The 27,205-nt window shown below is 51.0% G+C and overlaps 1 protein-coding gene across 2 annotated transcripts in view; it reads right to left on the bottom strand.

Annotated features, from left to right (window-relative positions):
• The window catches only part of b4galt7 (xylosylprotein beta 1,4-galactosyltransferase, polypeptide 7 (galactosyltransferase I)), a 50,064-nt gene extending 25,805 nt beyond the window's left edge, over positions 1-24,259 (bottom strand). The window contains exon 1 of one of the 2 annotated variants that reach the window (XM_038795402.1): positions 23,441-24,259. In XM_038795402.1, the coding sequence (XP_038651330.1) occupies positions 23,441-23,496 (56 nt within the window). In that variant the 5' untranslated portion in view covers positions 23,497-24,259. The remainder of the gene's footprint in view (positions 1-23,440) is intronic. The other variant, XM_038795403.1, reaches the window with a different exon arrangement.
• Positions 24,260-27,205: the final 2,946 nt, after the last annotated feature.

Raw genomic sequence — 27,205 nt, 5'->3', positions numbered from 1 at the left:
CGCTGGCTGGCGACAAGTGGCTCTCGCCAGCGCTGGCTGGCGACAAGTGGCTCTCGCCAGCGCTGGCTGGCGACAAGTGGCTCTCGCCAGCGCTGGCTGGCGACAAGTGGCTCTCGCCAGCGCTGGCTGGCGACAAGTGGCTCTCGCCAGCGCTGGCTGGCGACAAGTGGCTCTCGCCAGCGCTGGCTGGCGACAAGTGGCTCTCGCCAGCGCTGGCTGGCGACAAGTGGCTCTCGCCAGCGCTGGCTGGCGACAAGTGGCTCTCGCCAGCGCTGGCTGGCGACAAGTGGCTCTCGCCAGCGCTGGCTGGCGACAAGTGGCTCTCGCCAGCGCTGGCTGGCGACAAGTGGCTCTCGCCAGCGCTGGCTGGCGACAAGTGGCTCTCGCCAGCGCTGGCTGGCGACAAGTGGCTCTCGCCAGCGCTGGCTGGCGACAAGTGGCTCTCGCCAGCGCTGGCTGGCGACAAGTGGCTCTCGCCAGCGCTGGCTGGCGACAAGTGGCTCTCGCCAGCGCTGGCTGGCGACAAGTGGCTCTCGCCAGCGCTGGCTGGCGACAAGTGGCTCTCGCCAGCGCTGGCTGGCGACAAGTGGCTCTCGCCAGCGCTGGCTGGCGACAAGTTGCTCTCGCCAGCGCTGGCAACAAGTTGCTCTCGCCAGCGCTGGCGACATGTTGCTCTCGCCAGCGCTGGCGACATGTTGCTCTCGCCAGCGCTGGCGACATGTTGCTCTCGACATGTGGCTCTCGACAGCGCTCGCGACAGGTGGCTCTTGACAGGCTGGCGACATGTGGCTCTCGACAGGCTGGCGACATGTTGCTCTCGACATGTGGCTCTCGACAGGCTGGCGACATGTGGCTCTCGACAGGCTGGCGACATGTGGCTCTCGACAGCGTTGGCGACGTGTTGCTCTCGACACGCTGGCGACATGTTGCGCTTGACAGCACTCGAGACATGTTTCATCTAACGCCGTTCTACGACTGTCTGCTCTTAGCAATGCTTCACGACCAGCCACTCCCAACTGCACTCTACCACAGGGTACATTCAACAGGGCTTTGATACATCAGTTCTGTCCAATAAGCTGCACAGTTTAAATGAAAATAGTTTTTACTGGCTTACTTCTAGATCAAAGTTACACTTTGCAAAGGAATGCATATTTGGTGAGTAACACTCGATTACAATGCAATACATATTAAAATGAAAAATGTTCACTTCTGACCATCTCCATCATTGAGCAGTTTGATATGTTAAAATAGCAGAAACGTATTGCCTATAATCTTATAAATGTAGGAATGAACATGAAATAACAAACCTAGCATGCTTACTCCCACCACTGCATGTATAATCTGCTTTGTCATCCTGTAGGAATGCTCTATTGAAATAAGTCATCAACCAAATAGCCAGAATATGCACCCATTTCATATTTCCACTCTGTCCTGCTGCCCTTGAGAATGCACACGTTGCAAAGAATGATGTTTCTTAAAATCCTGCTGACCTTCGCAACACAGCCTGCTTGATTCTTTCTGACCTATTGAAGCTACGGGTAATGAATACAAAATTATTTTCAAAATATTTTAATTGATACTTTTTTGTTGGAAACAAAATAATATAAAACAGTTAATTCAAGTCACAATGCAAAAAGAACACGATAAACAATCAGGAACCCAAATTAACTTAAGCCCCCAACATTAAACTCAACCCCTTAATAACTAATGGTGACAAACTCTTTAAAAAAGGAAATGAATAGTTGTCATGTTAAATAGAAACCTTCTACTGACCCCCTAATGGTGTACTTGAACTTCTCCAACTGCAAGACCGACATGAGGTCAGCCAACCAGGCCGAGGCACTGGGTGGAGTAGAAGAGCTCCAGCCACGCAGAACCCGTCTCCGGGCTGTTAATGAGGCGAAGGTGAGGATATCCGCCTTCACCCCTGTCCGCAATACCGACGAGTCTGATTTCTCAAAAATGGCCACCAATGGACATGGCTCCAGACAAACATTAAGTATCTCTGACGTGGTGCCAAAGAAGGACAACCAGAAGCTCACTAACTTGGGACAAGACCAGAACATAGGAGTGTGGTCAGTTGGCTCCCGAGAATAACGCTCAAACCTGTCCTCCACCCCAGAGAAAAAACTGCTCATCCTTGCCTTTGCAAATGAGCCCTGTTCACCACCTTGAATTGGATAAGCTGAGTGCAAGAGGGCGTGGAGTTGACCCTGCGAAGTGCCTTGCTGCACACCTCATCATCCAGAATAGGACCCAATTTACACTTCCATTTCACCTTTACCTCTATTAGCAGAGCTGAATCCACTGGTAAGATCTGGCCATAAATACACAAAATGATCTCCTCATCAGACACGGCCGAAGACAAAATCCTCTTCAATAGGGAAGTGTTGCCAAGAGAAAAGAAGGAAAAGCCTGACGTGAAAATTCGTGAATCTGAAAATATCCAAACAGTTTGGAACCAGGGAGTTGGAATTTTTCTGACAACTCCTTAAAACTGGCAAACCTGCCCTCCACAGACAAGTCTCCAAACCCTTCCTCTCCCATGACCTAAACATCAAGTCTAAACCCATTGTCAAAAAGAGGTGATTACTGCAGATAGGGGCCAGCAAAGACATGGAGCTAAGTTTAAACTGGGGAGTCTCTAATCTGCACAACTATCTAGGATGCTGCCTGCCGCCTCAACTGATGAACTAAAAGATGACTGGCCTTATCCCTGTGTTCATGCAAATTGTGACTGCAGCTTTTTCCTATTTGCCAGAAAATCCGGGGTTGGGACAAGTGAGTAATGATGGTCCACCTCAAGGATGGAGTCCACCAGCTTCTGCAGCTCCACCCTCGCAGTCTTTTTCATGTGCACGGTGTAGGAAATAATCCCCCCCCCCCCAAAACGACCTTAAGGGCCCCACAACGTGGGTGAGCTAAACTCACTATCTAGCACAATAAAGTCAATATGTGAGTATACCTGGTGGGCATGGGAGAGAAAACAAAAATCTTTATCACCCGAGTGCAAAGAAATGCCACGGATGTGCTTTTTTACAAAAGAATCCGTCTCCTCCAGCGCATCAAAAAAAGTATTTCCCCTCAAAAGTCACTCTTAGCCGCCGGTTGCACAAACCCAAATTGGACTCCACTTTTATACAGGCTTTGGCCTTGTTGAACGCCGGCTGCTTCTTTGCCAGCTCAGCTCCCACATCCTGATGGTGCGGTCTTCCCATTTGTTGTCTTGATGCTCCTTTGCCCATTTCAGGACCCGCTCTTTTTCGTGGGAGCTGTGAAACATCACGATTACTGCTCGTGATGGTTCGTTGGGACGGGGCTTCTGTCAGAGTGTCCGTTGGCTCGATCCAGCTTGGGAGGGGCCACGAGCCTACCCTCCTCCACCATATTCCCAAACACCTTCGCAAAATAACCAGTGGGAGTTGGGGCCTCCATCCCCTCTGGCAACCCGACACACGGATATTTTTCCTCCTTGAACAATTCTCCAAAGCATTAATTTTGCCCTTCAGGGTTTTAGTCATCTCTGCCATCAGAGACTTCTCCACATTCAGAGGGGCAATCTGGTTGCTATGCCTAACTAATTTAGTGGAATGTTTAGAGGACATTACCAGTGCGGTAGACAACGGGGAGCTAATGGATGTGGTGTATCTGGATTTCCAGAAAGCGTTTGACAAGGTGCCACACAAAAGGTTGCTGAATAAGATAATGATGCATGGCGTTAAGGGTAAAGTAGTAGCATGGATAGACGATTGGTTAATTAATAGAAAGCAAAGAGTGGAGATTAATGGGTTCTTCTCTGGTTGGCAACAAGTAGCTAGGTCAGGTCAGGGGTCAGTGTTGGGCCCATAATTGTTCATAATTTACATAGATGATCTGGAATTGGGGACCAAGTGCAATGTGTCCAAGTTTGCAGACGACACAAAGATGAGTGGTAAAGCAAAAAGTGCAGAGGATACTGGAAGGCTGCAGAGGGATTTGGATAGTTTAAGTGAATGGGCTAGGGTCTGGCAGATGGAATACAATGTTGACAAATGTGAGGTTATCCATTTTGGTAGGAATAACAGCAAAAAGGGATTATCTAAATGATAAAATATTAAAACATGCTGCTGTGCAGAGAGACCTGGCTGTGCTAGTGCATGAGTCGCAAAAAGTTGGTTTGCAGGTGATTAAGACGGCAAATGGAGTTTTGTCCTTCATTACTAGAGGGATGGAGTTTAAGACTAGGGAGGTTATGCTGCAACTGTATAAGGTGTTAGTGAGGCCATACCTAGAGTATTGTGTTCAGTTTTGGTCTCCTTACCTGAGAAAGGACTTACTGGTGCTGGAGGGTGTGCAGAGGAGATTCACTAGGTTAATCCCAGAGTTGAGGGGGTTGGATTACGAGGGGCGGTTGAGTAGACTGGGACTGTGCTCGTTGGAATTTGGGGGGAGGGATCTTATAGAAACATAGAAAATTATGAAGGGAATAGATAGGATAGATGTGGGCAAGTTGTTTCCACTGGCGGGTGAAAGCAGAACTAGGGGGCATAGCCTCAAAATAAGGGGAAGTAGATTTCGGACTGACTTCAGGAGGAACTTCTTCACATAAAGGGTTGTGAATCTATGGAATTCCTTGCCTAGTGAAGCAGTTGAGGCTCCTTTATTAAATCTTTTCAAGATAGATAGAAGAATAAAGAGTTATGGTGTTCGGGCGGGAAAGTGGAGTTGAGTCCACAAAAGATCAGCCGTGATCTCATTGAATGACGGAGCAGGCTCGGGAGGCCAGATGGCCTACTCCTACTCCCAGTTCATACGTTCTTATGAAGCAGACACTGCCATACATTGTATCATAGCCCCATGTGCTTTTACTGTTTTGTTGGTCTTCTCCAATGCCAACCATAGTAATACTGATTCTAACTGAATTGTAATCACTATCTCCGATACTGTTGCCAACTGCCACTTCACCCACTTCATTGTTCCCCAAGACTAGGTCTTGAATTGCATCTTCTCTCATTGGATTTGGAGTAATTAGTTGAAAATTCCATTAAACAATGGGTTTTTAAACAAAAATACCTTCAGAAACTGTGCAAAATGGCTAAAAGAATAGCACCCTAGCGGGAGCCACTATTTTTTAAATTTGTTCCTGCTCTTGAATGGAGTGGCTTGTTAGGCCATTCTGTGGGGGGGCAGTTAAGAGTCAACCATTTTGCTGTGTGGGTCTGCCATCTGGGACTGCTGAGCATTACCTCTAGATTACTAGTCCAGTGAGAATACCACTCCGCCGCCACCTCCCCACGTCTTCCCCTACATAATGCCACGGGAAGTCCCAGGAATATAAAATTTTAATCCAGGAGATAAAAGCTGGACCAAAACCAAATTTTCTTAAGCTTTGAATAAATCGTCCCATTCTACACAGCCGAATCTTTTTTCAGCATCAAAGGAAACTATAAGGGGCAGCACGGTGGTACAGTGGTTAGTACTGTGGCTTCACAGTGTCAGGGTCCCAGGTTTGATTCCCCAGCTTGGGTCACTGCCTGTGCGGAGTCTGCATGTTCTCCCCTGCGTGGGTTTCCTCCGGGTGCTCCAGTTTCCTCCCACTAGTCCCAAAAGACGTGCTGTTAGATAATTTGGACATTCTGAATTCTCCCTCTGTGTACCCAAACAGGCGCCGGAATGTGGTGACTCAGGGCTTTTCACAGTAACGTCATTGCAATGTAAGCCTACTTATGACAATGAAGCTAGAATGATCAGGAGAGATGACAGTTAGCAAAAGGAGGGCAAGAAGTTTAGTGGTATCATGTAATGTGTTTCGCAGAGAAATAGGATGATGGGAGCTGTATTCAAGGCGGTCCTTACCCTTTTTCAGCAACAGTGTGATGTTTGCCTGATTTTAGGTAAAAGGAAGATGACGATCATAAGAAAACGATCAAGAAGATGGAATTAAGCAGGGGAGATAAAGAGGGAGGATCTTTTAAAATGAAAATCAACAAAAAAACCAACAGGTCCCAGAGCCTTATGATTCTGTAGTGCCTTGATCGATTTCTAGAGTTAAAGCTGATCTATTAACAGGGCTCAAGTTGCAATATCAAGCTTCTCAGAAAACAAATGAAAACCAGAATTGTCTGCAGTTTCAGTGGAACACAGGATAGAATGGAAAGTTTGAAACTGATATTTAAAAGTACCAGATTCAGTGCGAATTTCAGTGATTAAAGGTCTGTGAAGTTGGTGAGAAAGAATTTTGTTTGCTTTTTCACCATACTCATAGCACTATTGTCTTGATTTCAGAAAATTGTGTTCAGCCTGGTTGGTGTATAGAAGATTGAATTCTGACTTCAGGTGGCGGTCATGCAGTAAGTGGTCGCACGTTTGGAGACTCCCACACGAGATGGATTTTTTTGGTACTTCCCACCCGAATCATGTGGTGTTGGATGGCAGGAGCTTGAGAACTGCTGTTTAGCTCACTGGACTAAATCGCTGGCTTTGAAAGCAGACCAAGGCAAGCCAGCAGCACAGTTCGATTCCCGTAACAGCCTCCCCGAACAGGCGCCGGAATGTGGCGACTAGGGGCTTTTCACAGTAACTTCATTTGAAGCCTACTCGTGACAATAAGCGATTTTCATTTCAACTGAGGGAATGTAAAACTCCTCTGTTGGGACTGGTTTACGGCTCATCGGACAAGAAAGAATAGCAACTTATTTTTTCTAAACATTTTATTCAGGTATTTATGGTTTTACAACAGTAACAAAATAAACGATGTACATGAATTGATAAACATAGTGCAAAACCGTCTTCCTCCCTTGCAGGTCCCACCTTTACTAACCCCATACTCTAAACTAATCTAACCTCCAGCCCCACCCCCCCTCCTGCTTACGGTAATTTTTCCGCAAAGAAATCGATGAATAGCTGCCACGTCCGGGCGAACCCTAACATTGACCCTCTCAAGGCAAACTTGATTTTCTCCAATCAGAGAAAGCTAGCTATGTCAGTTAGCCAGGTCTCCATTGTCGGGGACTTTGGGCCCCTCCAAGCTAATAAAATCAGTCTCCGGGCTACCAGGGAACCAAAGTCTAGAACATCTGGCACTTTGTCCTCCTGGAGTCCTGGGTATTCCGACACTCTGAAAATCGCCATCTCTGAACTCAGTGCCACCCTTGTTTTTAACACCTTGGACATGACATCTGCAAACCCCTGCCAGAATCCCCCAAGCTTCAGGCATGCCCAGAACATGTGGACATGGTTCGCTGGTCCTCCCGCACACCTTGCGCATCTATCTTCTACCCCAAAGAACCTGCTCATCCAGGCCACTGTCATGTGGGCCCGGTGAACGACCTTAAATTGTACCAGGCGGAGCCTGGCACATGTTGTGGACGCGTTCACTCTATTCAACGTGTCCGCCCATAGACCATCCTCTATCTCTCCTCCTAACTCCTCTTCCCACTTGCGTTTTAACTCCTCGGTCTGCGTCTCCTCTGACCTAATGAGTCCCTTCGCCCACCCACACTCTAGAAACTACCTTGTCCTGTATTCCCCTAGGTGGTCGGAGCGGAAGGTTGAAACCTGCCTGTGTATGAAGTCCCACACCTGCAGGTACCTAAATTCATTTCCCCTCGCCAATCCAAATTTCTCCTCCAGCTCCCTCAGGCTAGAAAAGCTCCCCTCTATAAACATATCCCCCATCCTTTCAATCCCTGCTCTCTGCCATCTCCAAAACCCTCCATCCATCCTTCCCGGGGTGAACCGGTGATCATTACAGATTGGAGATGACACCGATGCTCCCTCCGCCCCACGTGCCTCCTCCATTGCCCCCAGACCCTCAGGGCCGCCACCACCACGGGGCTGGTGGAGTACCGTGCCGGCGGGAACGGCAGAGGCACCGTTACCAATGCTCCCAAACTAGCGCCCTTGCATGAAGCTGCCTCAACAAGCTCCCATACTGACTCTTCCCCCACCACCTACTTCCTGATCATGGCTATGTTCGCCATCCCCCAATAATAATTACTAAAATTCGGCAGCGGCAGGCCGCCCCCCCCCCCAGCCGGCTCCGCTCAAGCATCCCCTTTTTTACTCGCTGGGTCTTACCCGCCCATACAAAACCAGTGATTACCTTATTGACCCGTTTAAAATAGGACCATGGAATAAAGATGGGAGACACTAAAAACACAAACAGGAATCTCGGGAGGACCGTCATTTTCACTGTCTTGCACCCTCCCAGCCAGTGGCAACGAGAGCACGTCTCACCTCCGAAAATTGTCCTTCATTTGGACTACTAATCGGGCCAAATTTATCTTGTGTAGCCATTCCCATGCCACCTGGATACCTCTGTACCGGAAGCTTCCCCCTACCACCCTAAACAGCAGTTCCACCAATCGCCTCTCCTGCCCCCTCGCCTGGACCACAAACATCTCACTTTTCCCCATATTTAGTTTATACCCCGAAAACCGGCCAAATTCCCCCAGAATCCTCATAATTTCTTCCATCCCCTCCAGTGGGTCCGATACATACAGGAGCGGCTCGTCTGCGTAAAGCGAGACTCTGTGTTCCGCTCCCGGCCCCCCCCGCCCCGATCAGCCCCTTGAGGGTCTCTGCGCAATTGCCAGCGGTTCTATGGCTTAACACGAACAGCAGTGGGGAGAGGGGGCATCCCTGTCTCGTCCGCTGATGCAGTCTAAAATAGCCCGATGTTGTCATATTCGTTTGTACGCTCGTGACTGGAGCCTGATACAACAAACTGACCCATTCAATAATGCCCCGCCCAAATCCAAACCGTCCCTGTACCTCCCACAGATATTTCCATTCCACCCGATCAAAAGCCTTCTCTGCGTCCATTGTGACCACTACCTCCACATCCCTACCTTCTGGGGCATCATAATCACATTTAAAAACCTTCTTATATTGGCCACCAACTGCCTACCCTTAACGAACCCTGTCTGGTTCTCCCCATCACATCCGGAACACAGTCTTCAATCCTAGAGGACAAGGTTTTGGCCAGCAGTTTGGCATCCACATTTAATAGGGATATCGGCCTGTAGTAGCCACATAGCTCCGGGTCCTTGTCCCACTTCAGGATCAATGAGATCGTGGCCTATGACACCGTCAGGGGGAGCACCCCACGCTCCCTTGCCTCACTGAATGTCCTCATCAACAGCGGCCCCAATATCCCAAGAACTTTTAACAGAACTCCACTGGGTACCCGTCCGGCCCCGGGGCTTTACCCGACTGCATGGCCTTCAGACTCTCTGCTATCTCTTCCAATCCGATCAGGCCCCGCAGCCCTTCTACCAACACCCCGTCCACCTTCGGGAAATTCAGCCCCCCTAAAAAGTGCCTCATCCCCTCCGGTCCAGCTGGGGATTCCGCCCCATACAGCCTACTGTAAAACTCCTTGAACGCCTTATTCACACCTGCTGAGTCTCCTTCCAGGTTCCCATCTCCATCCTTTACTTTCCCTATCTCCCTCCCTCTTTCTAAGCTGCTGCGCGAGCATTCTGCTGGGCTTCTCCCCATGCTCACAGATCATGACCTCTCGCCTTCCTCAGCTGCTCTACCGCCCTCCCTGTAGTTAGCAAGCCAAACTCGCCTGTAGCCTCCGTCGTTCCCTTAGAAGCCCTGCCTCTAGGGTCTGCGCATACCTCCTGTCGACCTGCAATATCTCCTTTATCAGTCGGTCCACCTCTGCTCTGTCTGCCTTCTCCCTATGGGCCCGTATAGAGATCAGCTCTCCTCTAACCACCGCCTTCAATGCCTCCTAGACCACTGCCGCCAAAACTTCACCAGTATCGTTGACTTCCAGGTAGTTCTGAATACATTATCTCAGCCGCCCACGCACCTCTTTGTCAGCTAAAAGTCCCACGTCCAGCCTCCAGAGCGGGTACTGGCTACTCTCCTTGACAACCTGCAGGTCAACCCAGCGCGGGGCATGATCTGAGATTGTGATCGTCGAATACCCCGTATCCACTACCCCCGTCAGTACAGCCCTATTCAAAATTTAAAAATGAAGCCGGGAGTACACTTTATGCATGTGTGAGTAGAAGGAGAACTCCTTCACTCTCGGCTGCCCAAATCTTCATGATGATAAACAAAGAAAAGTTCAAAGAGAAGATCCAGCATCTAACAAACACACCTCCATCCCTCATCAGTGCTAATGTAAACTTTAACTCACTCAGCTCTGCAACAGGCCCCAAATCAATACAGAAGGCATTACAAATAATATCCCCCCCCCCCCAACAAAAACTTTTTTTAACATGAGCGCTGCAACAAAGTTCAAAGTCCTCAGTCCGCCAACAGTCCTTTCCTTCTAGCGAAGTCCATCGCTTCCTCAGGCGACTCAAAATAAAAATGTTGCTCCTCATACATGACCCAGAGACGGGCCAGATACAGCAGTCCAAACTTCACCTTTTTCTTAAAAAGGGTCGCCTTTATCTGATTAAACCCCGCTCTTCTCCTGGCTACCTCCGCACTCAGATCCTGATAGATTCGCAGGATACTGTTCTCCCATTTACAACTCCGTGTCTGCCTGACCCAAAGTAAAATACACTCCTTGTCCAAGTACCTGTGGAATCTCACCACCATTGCCCTCGGGGGGGTCCCTCACTCGCGGCTTCCTCGCAAGCGCTCGGTGCACCCTGTCCATCTCCAAGACGCTGAAGAACATCCCACCCCCCAGCAACTTCTCGAACATGCCCGCTATGTTTGCCCCAGCGACCGCTCCATCGGACCCCTCCTGGAGACCAACAATTCTCAAGTTCTGCCAGCGGGATCTATTCTCTAGGTCCTTCACCTTCTCTTTTCTGCTCGTCTCCCAGCATCCCCACCTAAGTTTGATGTTCCTCCTGTTCAGCCAGCACCTTCTCTACTTTCTGGATCGCCCGATCTTAAGCATCCAATCTAAGTTCCAGCCACGCAATCGATCGGGTCCAAGCATTCCTGCTTCTGCTTGGCGAAGCCCTCCTGAATAAACTGCATCAGCTGCCCCATTGACCGCTGGGTCGACAAGCCAGGACTCGGGTCATCCGCCATGCTTTCTCCCACTGCAGCTTCAGCCAAGCCTTCTCTGTACGTCTATTTCTACCTTTGCAGGCACTTCTAGTCTGCCACTCCATGCACCGATGTAGGAATCTACTCCAAAATTGCCTCTACCATCAATTTGCCAAATCAAGGACTTCCGGTTGCAGCTATGCCTGGGTAGGTCGCAGGTTCAGCAGCTCCTGCTGAAAACGGACTTTTGAGCCCTTTTAAGGAGCCCCAGCGGCACTTGGTTGACGATTTCCGGTGTGGGAAGACGGCAGTAAGGTCCCCAGAGCACTGTTTGGAGTGGACCAGGAGCAGTGTGGTCAAAAAGGGGCATTAGAGAAGAGAGGAGAATGGGTGCGAAAAAGCAAGATGGCGGCGGGCGGAGACCAGGCAGCGTGGGCTCAATGGTCGCGAGAGCAGCAAGTTTCTACAAAGCTGCTTTGCGGAATTGGGGCTGGATGGGGCGCACAGAGTCCTGGCGAGGAGACCGAGGGCGAATGAGCCGCCGAGAGCTGTGGTGGTGAGGTTTCACCGTTACACCGACAGGGAGTGCGTCTTGAGATGGGCAAAGAAGGAGTGGAATTGCAGAGATGTTGGCCCCGATGAAGGCGTCGATAGAAAGGCTGGTAGAGACCCAGAGGATGCAGGGGACAGCGATTAAAGAGGTGCAGCAGAAGGCCTCTGATAACGAGTACGAGATCCTGGGCCTGGCAGTGAAGGTGGAGGCACACGAGGTGCTCCATAAAAAGTGTCAGGAGAAATTCGAGGATCTGGAGAACAGGTCGAGAAGGAAGAATTTGCCGATTTTGGGTCTCCCTGAAGGTGCGGAGGGGTCGGATGCTGGGGCGTATGTAGCCACGATGCTGAGCATGCCGTTGGGCGCGGGAGCCTCCCGAGGCCCTTGGAGCTGGATGGGGCGCACAGAGTCCTGGCGAGGAGACCGAGGGCGAATGAGCCGCTGAGAGCTGTGGTGGTGAGGTTTCACCGTTACACCGACAGGGAGTGCGTCTTGAGATGGGCAAAGAAGGAGTGGAGCAGCAGGTGGGAGAATGCTGAAATTCACATTTACCAGGACAGGAGCGCAGAGCTGGCCAAGAGGAGGGCAGGATTCAATCGGGCCAAGGCGGTTCACCACGGAAAGGGGGTGAAGTTTGGGCTGTTGCAGCCCACGCAATTATGGGTCACATATCAGGACCGTCACCACTATTTTGATACGCCGGACGAGGCGTGGACCTTTATCAAAAATGAGAAGCTGGACTCAAATTAGTGATCTGTAGCATGTTTTGGGGGATGCTGTGGAGTGGGAGAGGGTGATATTTGTGTTTCTTTTTTTTCTGTGCGGGCTCTGATCTGGGGGGGGGGGGGTTGTTCCCTGCGTTCAGTGGGGGGAGAAGGGGCCGGGAACCCTGGGCCTCTGGGGATGGAGGTGAGGTTGCAGGAGAATGGAGCTGCGCCATAGAGGGCGGGGTCAGCCCGGACTGGGAGCGCGGATTTTCTTTTCCCACGGAAAGAGAGGGAGCAGGGCCGGACGCAGGGAGGCGGTATTGGACTGGAGTCCACATTAGTTTGCAGGGGGTGTGGAGGGACACATGGGTTTTAGGAGGAAATATTGCGGGGATCAGTGGTAGAGGTAGGAGCGGCCGGGGTCAGCAGGAGTCAGCTGACTTGCGGGAGCGCAATGGGGGGGGAGTAGGGGGGTCAAGCAATTGCTTGGACGGGGAGGGGGGGTTGGGGGCTACTGGGTTGCTGCTGTATTGACCGAGGGGGGCATTGTGGCAGATAAAAGGGGGCCGGTATGTGATGGTGAGTGGTAGGCTGCAGGGGGCCCAGGTGGTGCTGGTGAATGTATATGCCACAAATTGGGACGATGCAGGGTTCATGAAGCAGATGCTAAGCCGAATCCCGGATTTGGAGGTGGGGAACCTAATTATGGGGGGTGATTTCAACATTGTACTGGACCCAGCAATGGATCGGTCTAGGTCGGGAAAGAGACCAGCTGCAGCCAAGGTCCTGAACGGGTTTATGGGAAGAGTGGATCCGTGGAGGTTTGCTCAGGCAAGGGAGTTTTCCTTCTTTTCCCACGTGCACAAGGCCTATTCACGGATAGACTTTTTCGTGGTGAACGGGGCACTGATCCCGAGAGTAGAGGGGACGGAGTACACGGCAATCGCGATTTTGGATCACGCCCCGCATTGGGTGGAGCTGGAGTTGGGAGAAGAGAGGGGCCAGTGCCAATTGTAGCGCTTGGACGTGGGATTATTGGCAGATTAGGAGGTCTGTGGGCAGATCCGGGGTGTATACAGAGGTATATGAGGGCCAATGACAATGGGGAGGTCTCGGTGAGTGTGGTTTGGGAGGCGCTGAAGGCGGTGGTCAGAGAGGAGCTGATCTCCATCAGGGCACACAGAGAGAAAACGGAGGGGAGGGAGAGGGATAGATTGGTAGGAGAGATACTTAGGGTGGATAGGAGATATGCGGAATCCCCCAAGGAGGGGCTGCTGAAGGAGCGCCGGAGCCTCCAAACCAAGTTTGACTTGTTGACGACGGGGAAAGCTGAGGCCCAGTGGAGGAAGGTACAAGGAGCAACGTATGAATATGGGGAGAAGGCAAGTCAGATGCTGGCGCATCAGCTGTGGAAGAAGGAGGCGCTAGGGAAATTGGGGGAAATCAGGGACAAGGGAGGGAATACCGTGCAGAGTCCAGTCAGAACAAATGAGGTCTTTAGGGACTTTTATGAGAACTTGTACAAATCAGAGCCGCCGGAGGGGGGGGATGCAGCGGTTCCTGGACCAATTGAGGTTTCCGAGGGTGAAGGAGGAGCAGGTGGAGGGCTTGGGGACCCCGATTGGGATGGAGGAGCTGGTTAAGGGGTTGGGGAATATGAAGGCGGGCAAGGCCCCGGGACCGGATGGTATCCTGATTGAATTTGATAGGAAGTTTTCTGAACTGTTGGCTCCGTTGCTGTTGAGAACTTTTAACAAGGCGAGAGAAAAAGGAAGTCATCCCCCGACGATGTCGAGAGCTCTGATCTCACTTACTCTTAAGCGGGACAAAGACCCGCTGCAGTGTGGCTTGTATAGGCCGATTTCACTCCTTAATGTGGATGCCAAGTTGTTGGCGAAGGTCCTGGCCACTAGGATTGAGGATTATGTCCCGGGAGTGATACAGGAGGATCAGACGGGATTTGTGAAGTGCAGGCAGTTGAATGCAAATATGCGGAGGCTTCTGAATGTGATTATGATGCCCTCGGAGGGGGGAGATGTAGAGGTGGTGGCGGCTGTGGACGCGGAGAAGGCCTTTGACTGGGTGGCGTGGGAGTGCCTGTGGGAGGTGCTGGGTAGGTTTGGGTTTGGGGAGGGGTTCATAGGGTGGGTTAAATTGTTATACCAGGCCCCGATGGCGAGTGTATCGACGATCCAGTTACAGTCAGAGTACTTTAGATTATATCGTGGAACGAGACAGGAGTGCCCTCTGTCCCCCCTGCTGTTTGCTTTGGCAATTGAGCCACTGGCCATGGCGCTGAGGGAATCTCGAAGCTGGAGGGGTTTGGTCGGGGGGGAAGAGACCGTGTCTCACTATATGCGGATGATTTGCTTTTGTATATTACGGACCCGGTAGAGGGGATGGGGGATGTTATGCAGACCCTCAGGGAGTTTGGAGACTTCTCGGGGTATAAGCTTAATGTTGGGAAGAGCGAGCTCTTTGTGGTGCATGCGCGGGGCCAGGAAAAGAGGTTGGAGGAGCTGCCGCTCAAAATGGTGGAGAGGAGTTTTCGGTATTTGGGTATTCAGGTGGCCAACAGTTGGAGGGTCTTGCATAGGCTCAATCTGGCGCTGCCGAATCTGTGTAGCACCTACTGGACAGCAAACGTGTCGATGATTCGGAGTGGATGATGGAGGGAGAGGGGACGGCATGGAAAAGGCTAGAGGCGGCATCTTGTGTAGGTACTAGCCTGGGGGCACTGGTGATGGCACCATTGTCGCTTCCGCCGACTCGGTATACCACGAGCCCAGTGGTGACGGCGATGCTGAAGATTTGGGGGCAATGGAGGCGGCACAGGGGGAAGACGGGGGGGGGGGGGAATTCTCCGCAGGGGGCCGAATTCGTGAAGGCCGTCGTGAACTCGGCCGAGGTTACCAGCTGTTCACCCGGGGGGCTAGGAATGGGCCTCCGTCTTTCTCGGCAGCGACCTCATCACGCCGAGAATGTGAAGTCATCCGCGCATGCGCGGGTTGCCGGTTCCAACCCGCGCATGCGCGGATGACTTCATCGCGCAGACGGCACGAACCCGCGCATGCGCGGTGGCCGACTTTCTCCTCAGCCGCCCGGCAAGACGTGGCGGCTTGATCTTGCCGGGCGGCGGAGGGGAAAGAGTGCGTCCGTTTTGGATGCTGGCCCGACGATCGGTGGGCACCGATCGCGGGCCTGTCCACTCCTGAGCACAGTCGTGGTGCTCCCGTGCCAATTGGGCCCCTAGATGCCCCAAACGGGCATCTGGCGCCCATTTCACGAATGCAGCGACCAGGTGTGGTTGCTGCCGTGGTGAAACAGGAGTGAAGGGCCGGCCGCTCGGCCCATCGTGCTCGGAGAATCGCCGTTCGCCGTGGAAAAAGGTGACGCCAATTTTTCCAAGCCGGGAGTGGGGGGGAAATCGCTGGGGGCGCCAGGGGGGTGTAGAAAATGTCGGGAGGTTACACCTGGGAAATGCATTCAGGTACATGCAGGTTCGGGCATTTGTCAGGAAGCAGGTAGGAGAATTTCCATTGCTGCCTGCCCGAAGGATACAGGACAGAGTGATTTCGGGTGTGTGGGTCGGTGAGGGTAAGATCTCAGAGATATACCAGGAGCTGCAGGGGGCGGAGGAAGCCTCGGTGGAGGAGTTGAAGGGCAAATGGGAGGAGGATCTGGGTGAGGAGCTAGATGAGGGCCTGTGGGCTAATGCCCTGGGCAGGGTCAATTCCTCATCTTATGCCAGGCTCAGACTGATCCAGTTTAAAGTGTTACACAGGGCGCTTGCTCTATTTTGTTTTGAGTTGGGTGTTAATTTGTTAAACTGTTTATTGTTTAGAGGGTTAAGTTGTTCTGTTTGGTTGGCATGTTGCACTTTTCTCTTTGTATTATGGCATGTTGCCCTTTTCTCTTTGTATTATTTTCCTTTTTGGAGTGTTCTGTAAAACTTTTAGAAAAACTTTGAAGAAATACATTTTTTTTAAAAATTAAAATAAAAAAATAAAAATTTGCCAAGTCAAGTCCGATAGAAAATCGGGGGGGAAATGTCCGACCCGTGTGGGAGCCACCAAACGTGCAACCTACTCCTTCATAGCCGCCACCGGAAGTCAAAAGACAGCAACTTGAACAAGAAAGTTTTTGTGGTGTGACACAGATGGCGGAGAGCAGGGGAACAGCTGGTGGAATTTCTCAACAGCCATTTCCATCCGCTGGGGAAGGAGGCCTTAGAGGACCTGGCTAAGGTGGTGGAGACCCTTAGGGCAGCGATCGAGCATGTGGCGCTTAGGATGGAGACACAGGGCCCGATCCAAAAGGTGGGGGAGCATGAGGATCGGTTGACCTCGCTGAAAGCAGAGATGGGGATGGTGACAGGCAGCCAGAAAAGGCTGACGGAGAAGATGGAAGGTCATGAGGACCGATTCAGGATGCAAAACACGCGGATCGTAGGGATGCTGGAAGGCATTGAAGGCACGGATGACACCAAGTATGTTGGAGAAGCTGATAGGGAAGCGTGACCGTCCTCTCTGGGTGGGCCGAGTGCACAAGGCGCTGAGGAGTAGGGCGCAGGTGGGGGAGCTGCCGAGGGCAATGGTGGTGAGACTGCATTGTTTCCTTGACAAGAAGTCTTGAGGTAGGTGAGGCAGTCACAGAAGTGCATTTGGGAGGAAAGCAAGCTGTGGATATAACCAAGACCTGGGAGTGGAGATGGCCAAGTGGAGGGCCAGGAATAACCGGATCAAGGCCTCCCTCTACAAGAAGGGGGAATCTGTATCCCACTTACTTGTGGGTCGCACGCCAGAGGCAAGAGTTCTATTTTGACTCGCTGGAGGAGGCAAAGGACTTTATGAGAGACTATGGACTGGGAGGAGTATGAGGACATTGAACTTTGGAGTGGAGTTGTGTGTGAAAGGTGGGCACACCGGGTGGGTGGATTGGCGATGGTTACGACAGAAGGGTAGGGTGGGGGCGAGATTGTGTGCCTTTTGTTTTTCCTGTATGTTTGTTGTTTGGAGGGATGGGGGATGGGATTGGGGGGGGGAAATGAAGGGTAGTCATCCCCCCCCCCCATGATGGGGGGGAGCCATCATGCCAGCTGGTTGGACTAGTTAATTCGAATGAAATTCGGGGTTGTCATGAGGGGGGGGGGTGATAAGTTGGTTTTTGGTTTGGTTATGGGGGAGGGGGAGGGATGCTGATATGGGTGTGGTTGGTGCAATGCAGTCAGTTGAGGGATGGCAACGGACATCTTGGGGCGGACCTGGGAAAGTGCAAGGCGCAGATTGGGGGAGTCGGCTAAAAGAGTATGGCTGATCAGCTGGGGACGGGGAAAGGATCCCCCCCCCCTCCCCCCCGACCAGGCAGGTTACCTGGATTGTGCAAGGGTTGAATGGGACAGTTAAATGGCCGCATATTTTCGCGCACTTGAGGAGTTTGAAGGGGGATGTTGTGTTCGTGCAGGAGACACACCTGAAGTTGGGAGATCAGACGAGGCTGAGGGTGGGATGGGTGGGGCAGGTGTTCCACTTAGAGTTGGACATGAAGACTAGGGGGGGTGGCAGTGCTGGTCAATAAGAAAATGGCCTTAGAGGTAGATAGTAAGGTAGCCGACCCAGGGGATAGGTACGTGATGGTTAGTAGGATGTTGAAGGAGATGCCTGTGGTCCTGGTGAATGTTAATGCCCCAAATTGGGACAGCGTGGACGTGAAGCGGGTGTTAGGGAAGATCCCGGATCTGGACACGCACCGGCTAATATTGGGAGACGATTTTAACATGGTTCTGGATCCGAGGTTGGACCTGTTGTGTCCCAAGTCGTTGAAGATGTTGGCGGTGGCGAGGGAGTTGATGAACCATATGGGGGGCGTGGGGCGCAGACCTGTGGAGGTTTTTGGGTGAAAGAGTTCTCATACTTCTCACATATGCACCCAGCTCCTCGTCACCTGAATTCCTAGATACCGAAAACTCACCCACGAGTAATTCAGGTGACGAGGAGCTGGGTGCAGCTGCATAAATTAAATTTGGCACAACTAATGGCAGGAATAAAGGCGGATTTTAAGAGGTGGGATGTGTTGCCGCTGTCAGTGGTTGGATACGTGCAGACAGTTAAAACGACGGTGCTACCCAGGTTCTTGTTCATGTTCCAGAACCTTCCCACCTTTGTTCCCAAGTCTTTTTTTTAGGAAGATGAATGAGCAAATTTTGTGCTTTGTGTGGGCGGGGAAGACCCTGCAGGTGGGGAGGGTGTTTTTGGAGGGGGAGGGTGGGGCTGGCATTGCCGAGTTTAATTATTGGGCGGCGAACATCGCCAAGGTGAGCAAACGTGCAGAGGAGGGATTGGTTTGGGGGCGAATGGAGGCAGCATCCTCACAACCGTCATATGGGCCCTGTGCATCCCCTTAAACTGGATGAGGGGAAGGGGAACGGGTTTAGGGCACTCTTGTTGGTGCCCCTTCCGTTTTCGCTAGTCCAGTATTCTGTGAACCCGGTGGTGATCTTGGCGTTGCGAATTTGGAACCAGTGCAGGCAATACTTCGGGTCGGAGGGCATGTTGTTGTGGGCGCCAATTTGTGACAATCATAGGTTTATGCAAGCAGGGCTGGAGGAGAGGTTCGGGGTGGCAGCAGGTGAGAATAGAGTACTTCAGGGATTTGTTTGAAGGGGACAAATTTTCAAACTCGGAAGAGCTGGAGGAAATGTATCAGTTGCCCAAGGGGAATGGTTTCAGATACCGCAGGTGAGGGACTTTATGAGGAGAGAGGTGCCATCCTTCTCAGGGCTGCCGCCTTGTGTGCTGCAAAATAAACTGTTGTCCGAGAATGACATGGGGGAGGAGAGAGCGTCAGACATTTATGGAAAGTTGATGGAGAGGGAGGGCGCTCCAGTGGGAGGAGATAAAGCGCAAATGGGAGGAGTTGGGTGGGGAGTTGAAGGCCAAGATGTGGAAAGAAGCCCTGTGGAGGATGAACGCGTCCTCGTCGTGAGAGAGTTTAAACCTCATCCAGTTTAAGGTGATGCACAGGGGCTGTTTAGCACACTGGGCTAAATCGCTGGCTTTGAAAGCAGACCAAGGCAGGCCAGCAGCACGGTTCAATTCCCGTAACAGCCTCCCCGAACAGGTGCCGGAATGTGGCGACTAGGGGCTTTTCACAGTAACTTCATTGAAGCCTACTCGTGACAATAAGCGATTTTCGTTTCATTTCATTTCACAGGGCCCACATGACGGTTGTGAGGATGAGCTGGTTCTTTGCAAGGTTCAGGAGGTTCTGGCAGAGGTTCTCAGATGTCATGTCTAAGACTCTAGATGTAGGGGTGGCCCAGAGTCCGGAGGTAACGATATTTGCAGTATTGGAGGATCCGGGAATACAGCTGGGAAGAGAGACTGATGCATTGGCCTTTGCCTCCCCGACAGCCCGGAGACAGATCTTGTTGTGCTGGCGGCACTCAGAGCCACCGAAGGCAGGGCTATGGGTGAGCGACCTGGCAGAATTCCTGAATTTAGAGGTCAGGTTTGCCTTATGGGTGACGGAGGACGGGTTCACCCGGAGGTGGAAGCCGTTAATCAATTTCTTCAAGGTGAGTTAAGGTGTGGGTGGGGTGGTTTGTGGGTTGTTTTCGCTGTTTGGGTGGGGTGGGAAGACAAGGTGGGGGAAATTAAGGAGCGGGGAGAGTTGTGGGCTTGGTATTGGGGGATGTGGATCCCAAATGCCAGCCTTCCCCCAAATGAAAGGCTGCACCCAGCCCCCCTCTTCTACAGCTACATACGAACACAGCAGTCTTAAGGATAACACAAAACAACTTGGGTCCAAAACCGGACTCAAGAGGAAAATAAAACGTAAGTACCACCCTCAGCTACAAATGCCAAATAGCCCAGCAATAGCATTAACATTGTTATACTGAAACTGTTATCACAATTAGCAACATCATAATCACAGTCCTTCAACCTTCATGGTTACCGTTAGTATCGCACTGCCATTAAACATTCAACATTAGTAAAATATGGGCAGCTGTCGAAAGGAAAACAATACTCAAAAAGAGAAAAAGAAGCTTCCCACAGCTGAAATCGAACGGAATGTCGACAGTCATCACAGCCGATCAAGCAGATCAGACAGTCAACCAGGAGCCAGATTTTGTGTCATATAGTCTTTCACTCATTCTGGATAAGGAATATTTTCTGAACATCGTTGCTATCCATGATCCTCAATCTGGCCGGGCAGAGCAGGCTACATTTTGCTCCCGGCCACTGACATAGGAGACCCTTAACCTCGACAAAGGCAGCACTTTTCTTAGCTATTGCCGTAGTGAAATCCAGAAAAATAAAGATTCTGTTGCCTTTGGAGAGCAGGATACCCCTCTGTCAATCCAGCTGCAGAATCTCCTCCTGCACATGACACTAATGGAATTTAACTCTGAAAGGCCTGTCTCAGCCCAGTTTTTGGCTTGGACTGTGGGATGCGGTGAGCTCTATCTAGTAGTGGCATCTCAGTCAAATCCAGCACTTCACTCGGTAGCTGTGCCACAAGTTCAGTAAGGTGAGGGCCTTCACTGTTCTCCTTCACCCTAGAAATCCTCAGATTGAATCTCCTCAATCTTGCTTCAAGGTCTTCGGTTTTTGCCATCAATTTGTCAATCACAGATAAGAACAAGGCCACTTTATTTTTAAACTCCATCACCCTGTCAGAATATTCATTGGCGGAGTGCACAAGACTGGCAAGGTGCTCCCCATGCAAAACACAAAGAGCATTGACTGAGTTAATGGAGCTCAGTAGCTAACAACCTGACCACTTGATTAGGTGGACGGCATGGAGGCACAGTGGCTAGCACTGCCACCTCACAGCTCCAAGGTCCTGGGTTCGATTCCAGCCTCGGGTGACTGTCTGTGTGGAGTTTGCACTTTCTCCCCATGTCTGCGTAGGTTTTCTCTGGGTGCTCTGGTTTCCTCCCAGAGTCCAAAGGTGCGCAGGTTAGGTGGATTGGCCATGCTAAATTGCCCCTTAATGTCCAAAAGGTTAGTGTCCAAAAGGTTAGGTGGGGTTCCTGGGTTACGGGGATAGTGTGGAGGCCTGGGCTTAAGGAAGGTGCTCTTTCCAGGGGCCGGTGCAGAATTGATGGGCCGAATGGCCTCCTTCTGCACTGTAAATTCTATTATTAATTCCATGATTATAAAATCCACCTTGTTGTCGATTTTGGATAAAAGCTTCAACCCGAGGAAAGCCATAGCAACAAGAATTGCATTTTCAGTGTTTGGGGGTTGCTCTGACAGATGATCAGGCACAGGTATTGCCAAGGCTTGGCCGCATTGATGTTTTCCTTCTTTGAGTGGGGCAGCGAAAAACTGGCAATTGAGACGAGCGAAAATAGAGTAGCACCAGAAAAAGGAAGAAAGAGAACTGTGGCAGTTATGTAAAGCAAGGGCACTGAATAAATTAATATAGATTATTATTATTATTATATCAAGTTTTGTTTTTCAAAACATATGTAAAGTTGCTCGAAGGGAAGCCAGGAAAAAACCTGTTGCTAGAGAGCGCCACCCTCTGCCGCCACCAGCTGTGGCCATTTTTATTCCAGATATTATTTGCAAAGTTGCCGAGAGTGTGCCTCTACATGGAGATTCCCCCCTTCCTTTCTTACTTGCAATGGCAGGCGGAAGGCAGTTCCTTCCTTGCAGGTGGGCCTCTGATTGGCCCTCCAGCTTCATGAGCCCATCTATTGGCCCTAATTGGAAGGGGAGTACACCACTGGCCAATCGAGGCAAATTCCCTGCCATGCAACTGTTCCTGATACGGTGCAGATAGGGGAGGCCCATTTGACCTGACATCGGGGTTCCAACCCAAAATCCTGCCTCATAGGTACATATTAATTAGGAGCAGAAGTAGACAATTCAGCCCTTCGAGCCTGCTCCACCATTCAATCAGATCACAGCTGATCTCTTCCTGGTCTCAAATCCACCTCACTGCCTGTTCCCCATATCCGTTTAACTCATTTTTTTTAAAATCAGAAATATATCTATCTCCTTCTTGAAATCATTTAAAGATTCAGACTCATATATGACAATATTACCCAATGAGATTACAACTTTCTGTAAAATTAGATCGCTTCCTTCCCTTGTCTGACATACAGCTTCACATATAGAATTCAGGCATCTAAATAAACAAGAATAAGGAATCACATCCTGTCTAACGATGAACAACAATGAAATCTGTAAATTACAGACATCTAAGGAACAGCACAAGCTTTTTTTTTAAAAAGCAGGATCTTTTTTTCAAAATGATCATTGAAATGAAATGAAAATCGCTTATTGGCATGAGTAGGCTTCAATGAAGTTACTGTGAAAGCCCCTAGTCGCCACATTCCAGCGCCTGTTCAGGGAGGCTGGTACGGGAATCGAACCGTGCTGCTGGCCTGCCTTGGTCTGCTTTTGAAGCCAGCGATTTAGCAGGGTGAGCTAAACCAGCCCCTGCATCAACTAAAAATTGCTGCAGATAGATTTGAACCCCAGAGACTGGCCAAAGTGGTTGTGGGCATTGCGGTGCAAGGGCAGGGACTAAATTCAAACCGCAGGGACACTGATTGCAGTGGGAGAAGTCAAACTCCAGATAAATTGGCACGGTCAGTAGCTGGCTGCAGGATACACTTCATATTTAAAAGTGAAAAAGGAAGTGGCACTTTGAAAGCAAAGGCTAGTTTGCATACTCCTTGTACCTTTTACAATGTAAGATATTTGGGGGCTGTCCTTAAGTGCCTGCTTGTACTGGTTTCACTGTATAACAAAATGCCAATAAAGAAAATTCAAAATGTAACGAGAAACAATGTTGCACAACAATTTCATGCTGCGTAGTTGCTGCCAGATAACTGAACTGAATGCAGTGCTTTCCCGATTTACTACTCCAAAATCAACCAGCAATTAAAATGTTATAAATTAATACTTAAATTTTTTTAAAAAGGAACACAGGAACATGGAAAATTGGCAGTCAAGGAAAAAAAACAGCCAGTCCATCCAATCGGCCTGATAAAGGAACAAAGTTAGACACTTCACTTTAAATAAATTATAGGCTTAATCAGTCCCCGTCCTCTAAACAGGCAACTGCATTGCTGGAGCAGCAGTTAGCCAGTGTAGAGCATTACCCTGTTTCAGAAATAGATTAAGATTTTTTTTAAATGCCTTCAGAAATAAAATGAAAAATTCAGGTTTCTCTTATTCAGTGTGATGCCTCTGATCCAGTTTACCTGCTATCCTCCTTGGTGAAATACAGAACAGGTTTCCGTCTGGAGGAGTACATCATCTTCTTTCACTCCTTCGCCCTGTCAGTCTCTGTCACATAGTCTCTGTTGGTGCAGGTTGACCCCTCTCGGCAAAAAACTGCAGAGGATACACAGACAGCTTGAGGGTTCTCAACAGTCCTGCGAAATCTGCAGCCATCCAGAGTTCTCCCACAGCCTTATCAAATGGAAGATGAGGGTATCAAATCTCCCGTATCGTGGCAAGGGATTAGTGGAATCAATGGTCCAAAAAGGAAGAGACGCCGGTGAAACTCTGCTAGATGCAGCCAGAAATCATTCAAACTGTATCAATGAGCAGTAGACGAAAAGATCTTCAGACCTGTCATTGCAAAGCAACAAACCCAGAGAATCCTTATTCCTGTCAGTGGATACAGACTGACAGCGAGCCCCTCACTCTTGTCAATGGACAGACTGATGGGGAGACCCTCCCTCCTGTCAAAGGACACAGGCGGTCAGAGGGACCCATAGGCGGTCAGAGGGTCCCACAGGGGATCAGTCGGGTCGGCCCGGGCTCCCTCGGGTTCGGTTCTGAGTTCCCGCCGCAGCTGCTGTACCAAAAGTTATTATTTTCCCTCGCGGGGCGTCGCGGTCTCCCTTTCCCCGAGTACCGACCCCCGGCCCTGCTCCCCCCGGGTCCTGCGTTCTTTCCAGCGGCGGCAGCGGCGACACCGAGTCCCCGGGCCGCGGGAGGAAAGTTCCTACACGCTGGCTGATTGGTGCCACCTGATTGAGTCTCCGCCGGACCAGCAGCTCAGCACAAATGTTCCGCCAGCTTCAGACTCGCCATCTGGGCCCATTGCTTATCTCTATTACACACGTTCTGTACATAATCATTGCATTTTATAGACAGAAACTGGATACATTATATATGTACTAAATGTTATCATTTCAAATATACACATTTATATAAATTTTAGACCGTAATTAATCATCTACAGAAATTAGTTAACTAAATTCTGTGAATAATTATATAAATCAGTATATGTGATGCACGATCAATTGCACGAAAGACTCAGATTAGTACAACTGTGGCTTTATTACAGTCAGATGCTTGGCCTCCTACTGCAGCTGGCAAAATGGCTGATCAGAAGGAGGACACACATATTTATACGGCTCCTTGTGGGCGGAGCTAGCTGGCAGGGGCTACCGACGAACCTGTAGTGCAGGTCCTACCTTACATCCCCTAATACAGGTGCACACAGTGGTTCACCACATTCACCCCCTGTTAAAAATGAGTCTGGCGGGGTGGCGTGGAACTATATACAATTTTGCAAATAATTTACAGTGGGGAGGGGAAATAAATGTCCATTTCGATAGTCCGGTGCCCGTCAGAGGTTAAGTCGATCCGGTGCTTTGATGGTTCGCTGGGAGCGGCGTAACGGTGGCGACGATGTCAGTGCTGGCGGTGCTGGTGTCGCGGACGTCAGTGCTGGCGGTGTTGGTGGTGGCCAGTAGGCGGATCGACTAGGAGAGCGTGCCACAATCTTCCTCGTCCTCTTGCGTTGGAAGGGGAAAGAGGGATGGACCTGGTGGGGCTAATGTTGGGAGCGCCGGAGGAGGGGAGGGTGGCGCGTGGGTGGGGGAGTGTGTCGGAGTGGAACCTGAGGGAGCCAGGTCCCTGAGGGAGACAGTATCTTGGCGGCTGTCGGGGAACTCCATGTAGGCATACTGGGGGTTGGCGTGGAGCAAGTGTACCCTGTCCACCAAGAGGTCCGCCTTGTGGAGTCGGACGTGCCTACATAAAAGGACCGGTCCTGGAGCTACGAGCCAAGTCGGGAGCGACACCCCGGATGTGGACTTCCTAGGGAACGTAAAAACACGTTCATGGAGTGTGTTATTTGTGGCGGTGCACAGCAGTGACCATATGGAGTCTAGTGCATCAGGAGGACCTCCTGCCAGCGAGAGGCTGGGAGGTTTCTGGACCGTAGGGCCAGCTGGACGACCCTCCAAACCTTCCCCTTCTCCCTCTCTACCTGCCCGTTTCCCCGGGGGTTATAGTTGGTCGTTCTGCTTGAAGAGATACCCCTGCTGAGTAGGAACTGACACAGCATATCACTCATGAATGAGGATCATCTGTCACTGTGGATGTAGGCGGGGAATCCGAACAGAGTGAAGATTGTGTTGAGGGCCTTGATGACGGTGGCAGACGTCATATCGGGGCATGGGATGGCGAAGGGGAACCTGGAGTATTCATCGACCACACTGAGGATGTATGTGTTGCGGTCGGTGGAGGGGAGGGGCCCTTTGAAATCCACGCTGAGGCGTTCAAAGGGGCGGGAGGCTTTCACCAGGCGCGCACGGTCCGGCCGGTGGAAGTGCGGCTTGCACTCCACACAGACCTGGCAGTCTCTGGTGACTGCCCATACTTCCTCGACTGAGTAGGGCAGGTTGCGAGCCTTGACGAGGTGGTACAGTCGTGTGACCCCCGGGTGACAAAGGCTGTCATGCAGGATCCGGAGTTGGTCTACTTGTGCGCTTACACATGTACCTCGGGAAAGGGCGTCGGAGGGGTTGAGTTTGCCGGGGCAATACAAAATCTAGTAATTATAGGTAGAGAGCTCGATTCTCCACCGCAAGATTTTATCATTTTTGATCTTGCCCCGCTGCGTGTTGTTGAACATGAAGGCTACCGACCGTTGGTCAGTGAGGAGAGTGAATTTTCTGCCGGCCAGGTAATGCCTCCATTGCCGCATGGCTTCAATGATAGCTTGGGCCTCTTTTTCGACGGATGAGTGCTGAATTTCAGAGGCATGAAGGGTGCGAGAAAAGAATGCCACGGGTCTGCCTGCCTGGTTAGAGTGACGGTGAGGGCGACGTCTGAAGCGTAGCTTTCAACTTGAAAGAGGAGTGCCTTGTCTTCTGCATGCATCCCGGCCTTGGCTGTGTCTGCTCTGATCTGGGCGAAGGTGTGTTGTGCCTTGGCCGCAAGGGGGGATTGAGTGGACTGTATGAATGGGCAGGCCTTGTCCACATAGTTTGGGACCCACTGGGCGTAGTAGGAGAAGAACCCCAGGCAGCGTTTGAGGACCTTGGGGCAGTGGGGGAGGGGAAGCTCCATGAGGTGGCGCATGTGGTCGGGATCGGGCCCCAGAAGTCCGTTTTGGATGGTGAATGGTTAGGCGGGTCGTGTAGAACACACACTTCCACTTGTTGTACGTAAGGTTGAGGAGAGTGGCGGTGCGGAGGAATTTAGCGAGGTTGGCGTCGTGGTCCTGCTGGTCATGGCCGCAGATGGTGACATTGTCTAGGTGCAGAAACGTGGCCCGCAGACCGTACCGGTCGACCATTTGGTCCATCTCCCTTTGGAAGACCTAGATCCTATTAGTGAGGCCGAAGGGAACCCTAAGAAATTGATAGAGCCAACCGTCTGCCTCGAAGGCAGTGTATGGATGGTCCGATTTACGAATGAGGAGCTGGTGGTAGGCTGATTTCAGGTCAATTGTTGAGAAGACCTGGTACTGCGCAATCTGGTTGACCATCTCAGCTATGCATGGGAGGGGGTACGCGTCGAGCTGCGTGTACCAATTGATGATCTGGCTGTAGTCCACGACCATTCTGTGTTTCTCCCCCATTTTTACTACTCCACTTGAGCTTTCCAAGGGCTATTGCTGGCCTCGATGATACCCTCCCCGAAGCAGCCGCTGGACTTCGGACCTGATGAAGGTCTTGTCCTGGGTGCTGTACCGTCTGCTCCTGGTGACGCGGGCTTGC

The sequence above is a fragment of the Scyliorhinus canicula genome, chromosome 4 (assembly GCF_902713615.1).
Source record: "Scyliorhinus canicula chromosome 4, sScyCan1.1, whole genome shotgun sequence".
In the NCBI taxonomy this organism is placed as follows: Eukaryota; Metazoa; Chordata; class Chondrichthyes; order Carcharhiniformes; family Scyliorhinidae; genus Scyliorhinus; species Scyliorhinus canicula.
Note: the sequence above shows the minus strand (reverse complement) of the source record. Positions and strands in the feature narration are given on the sequence as shown.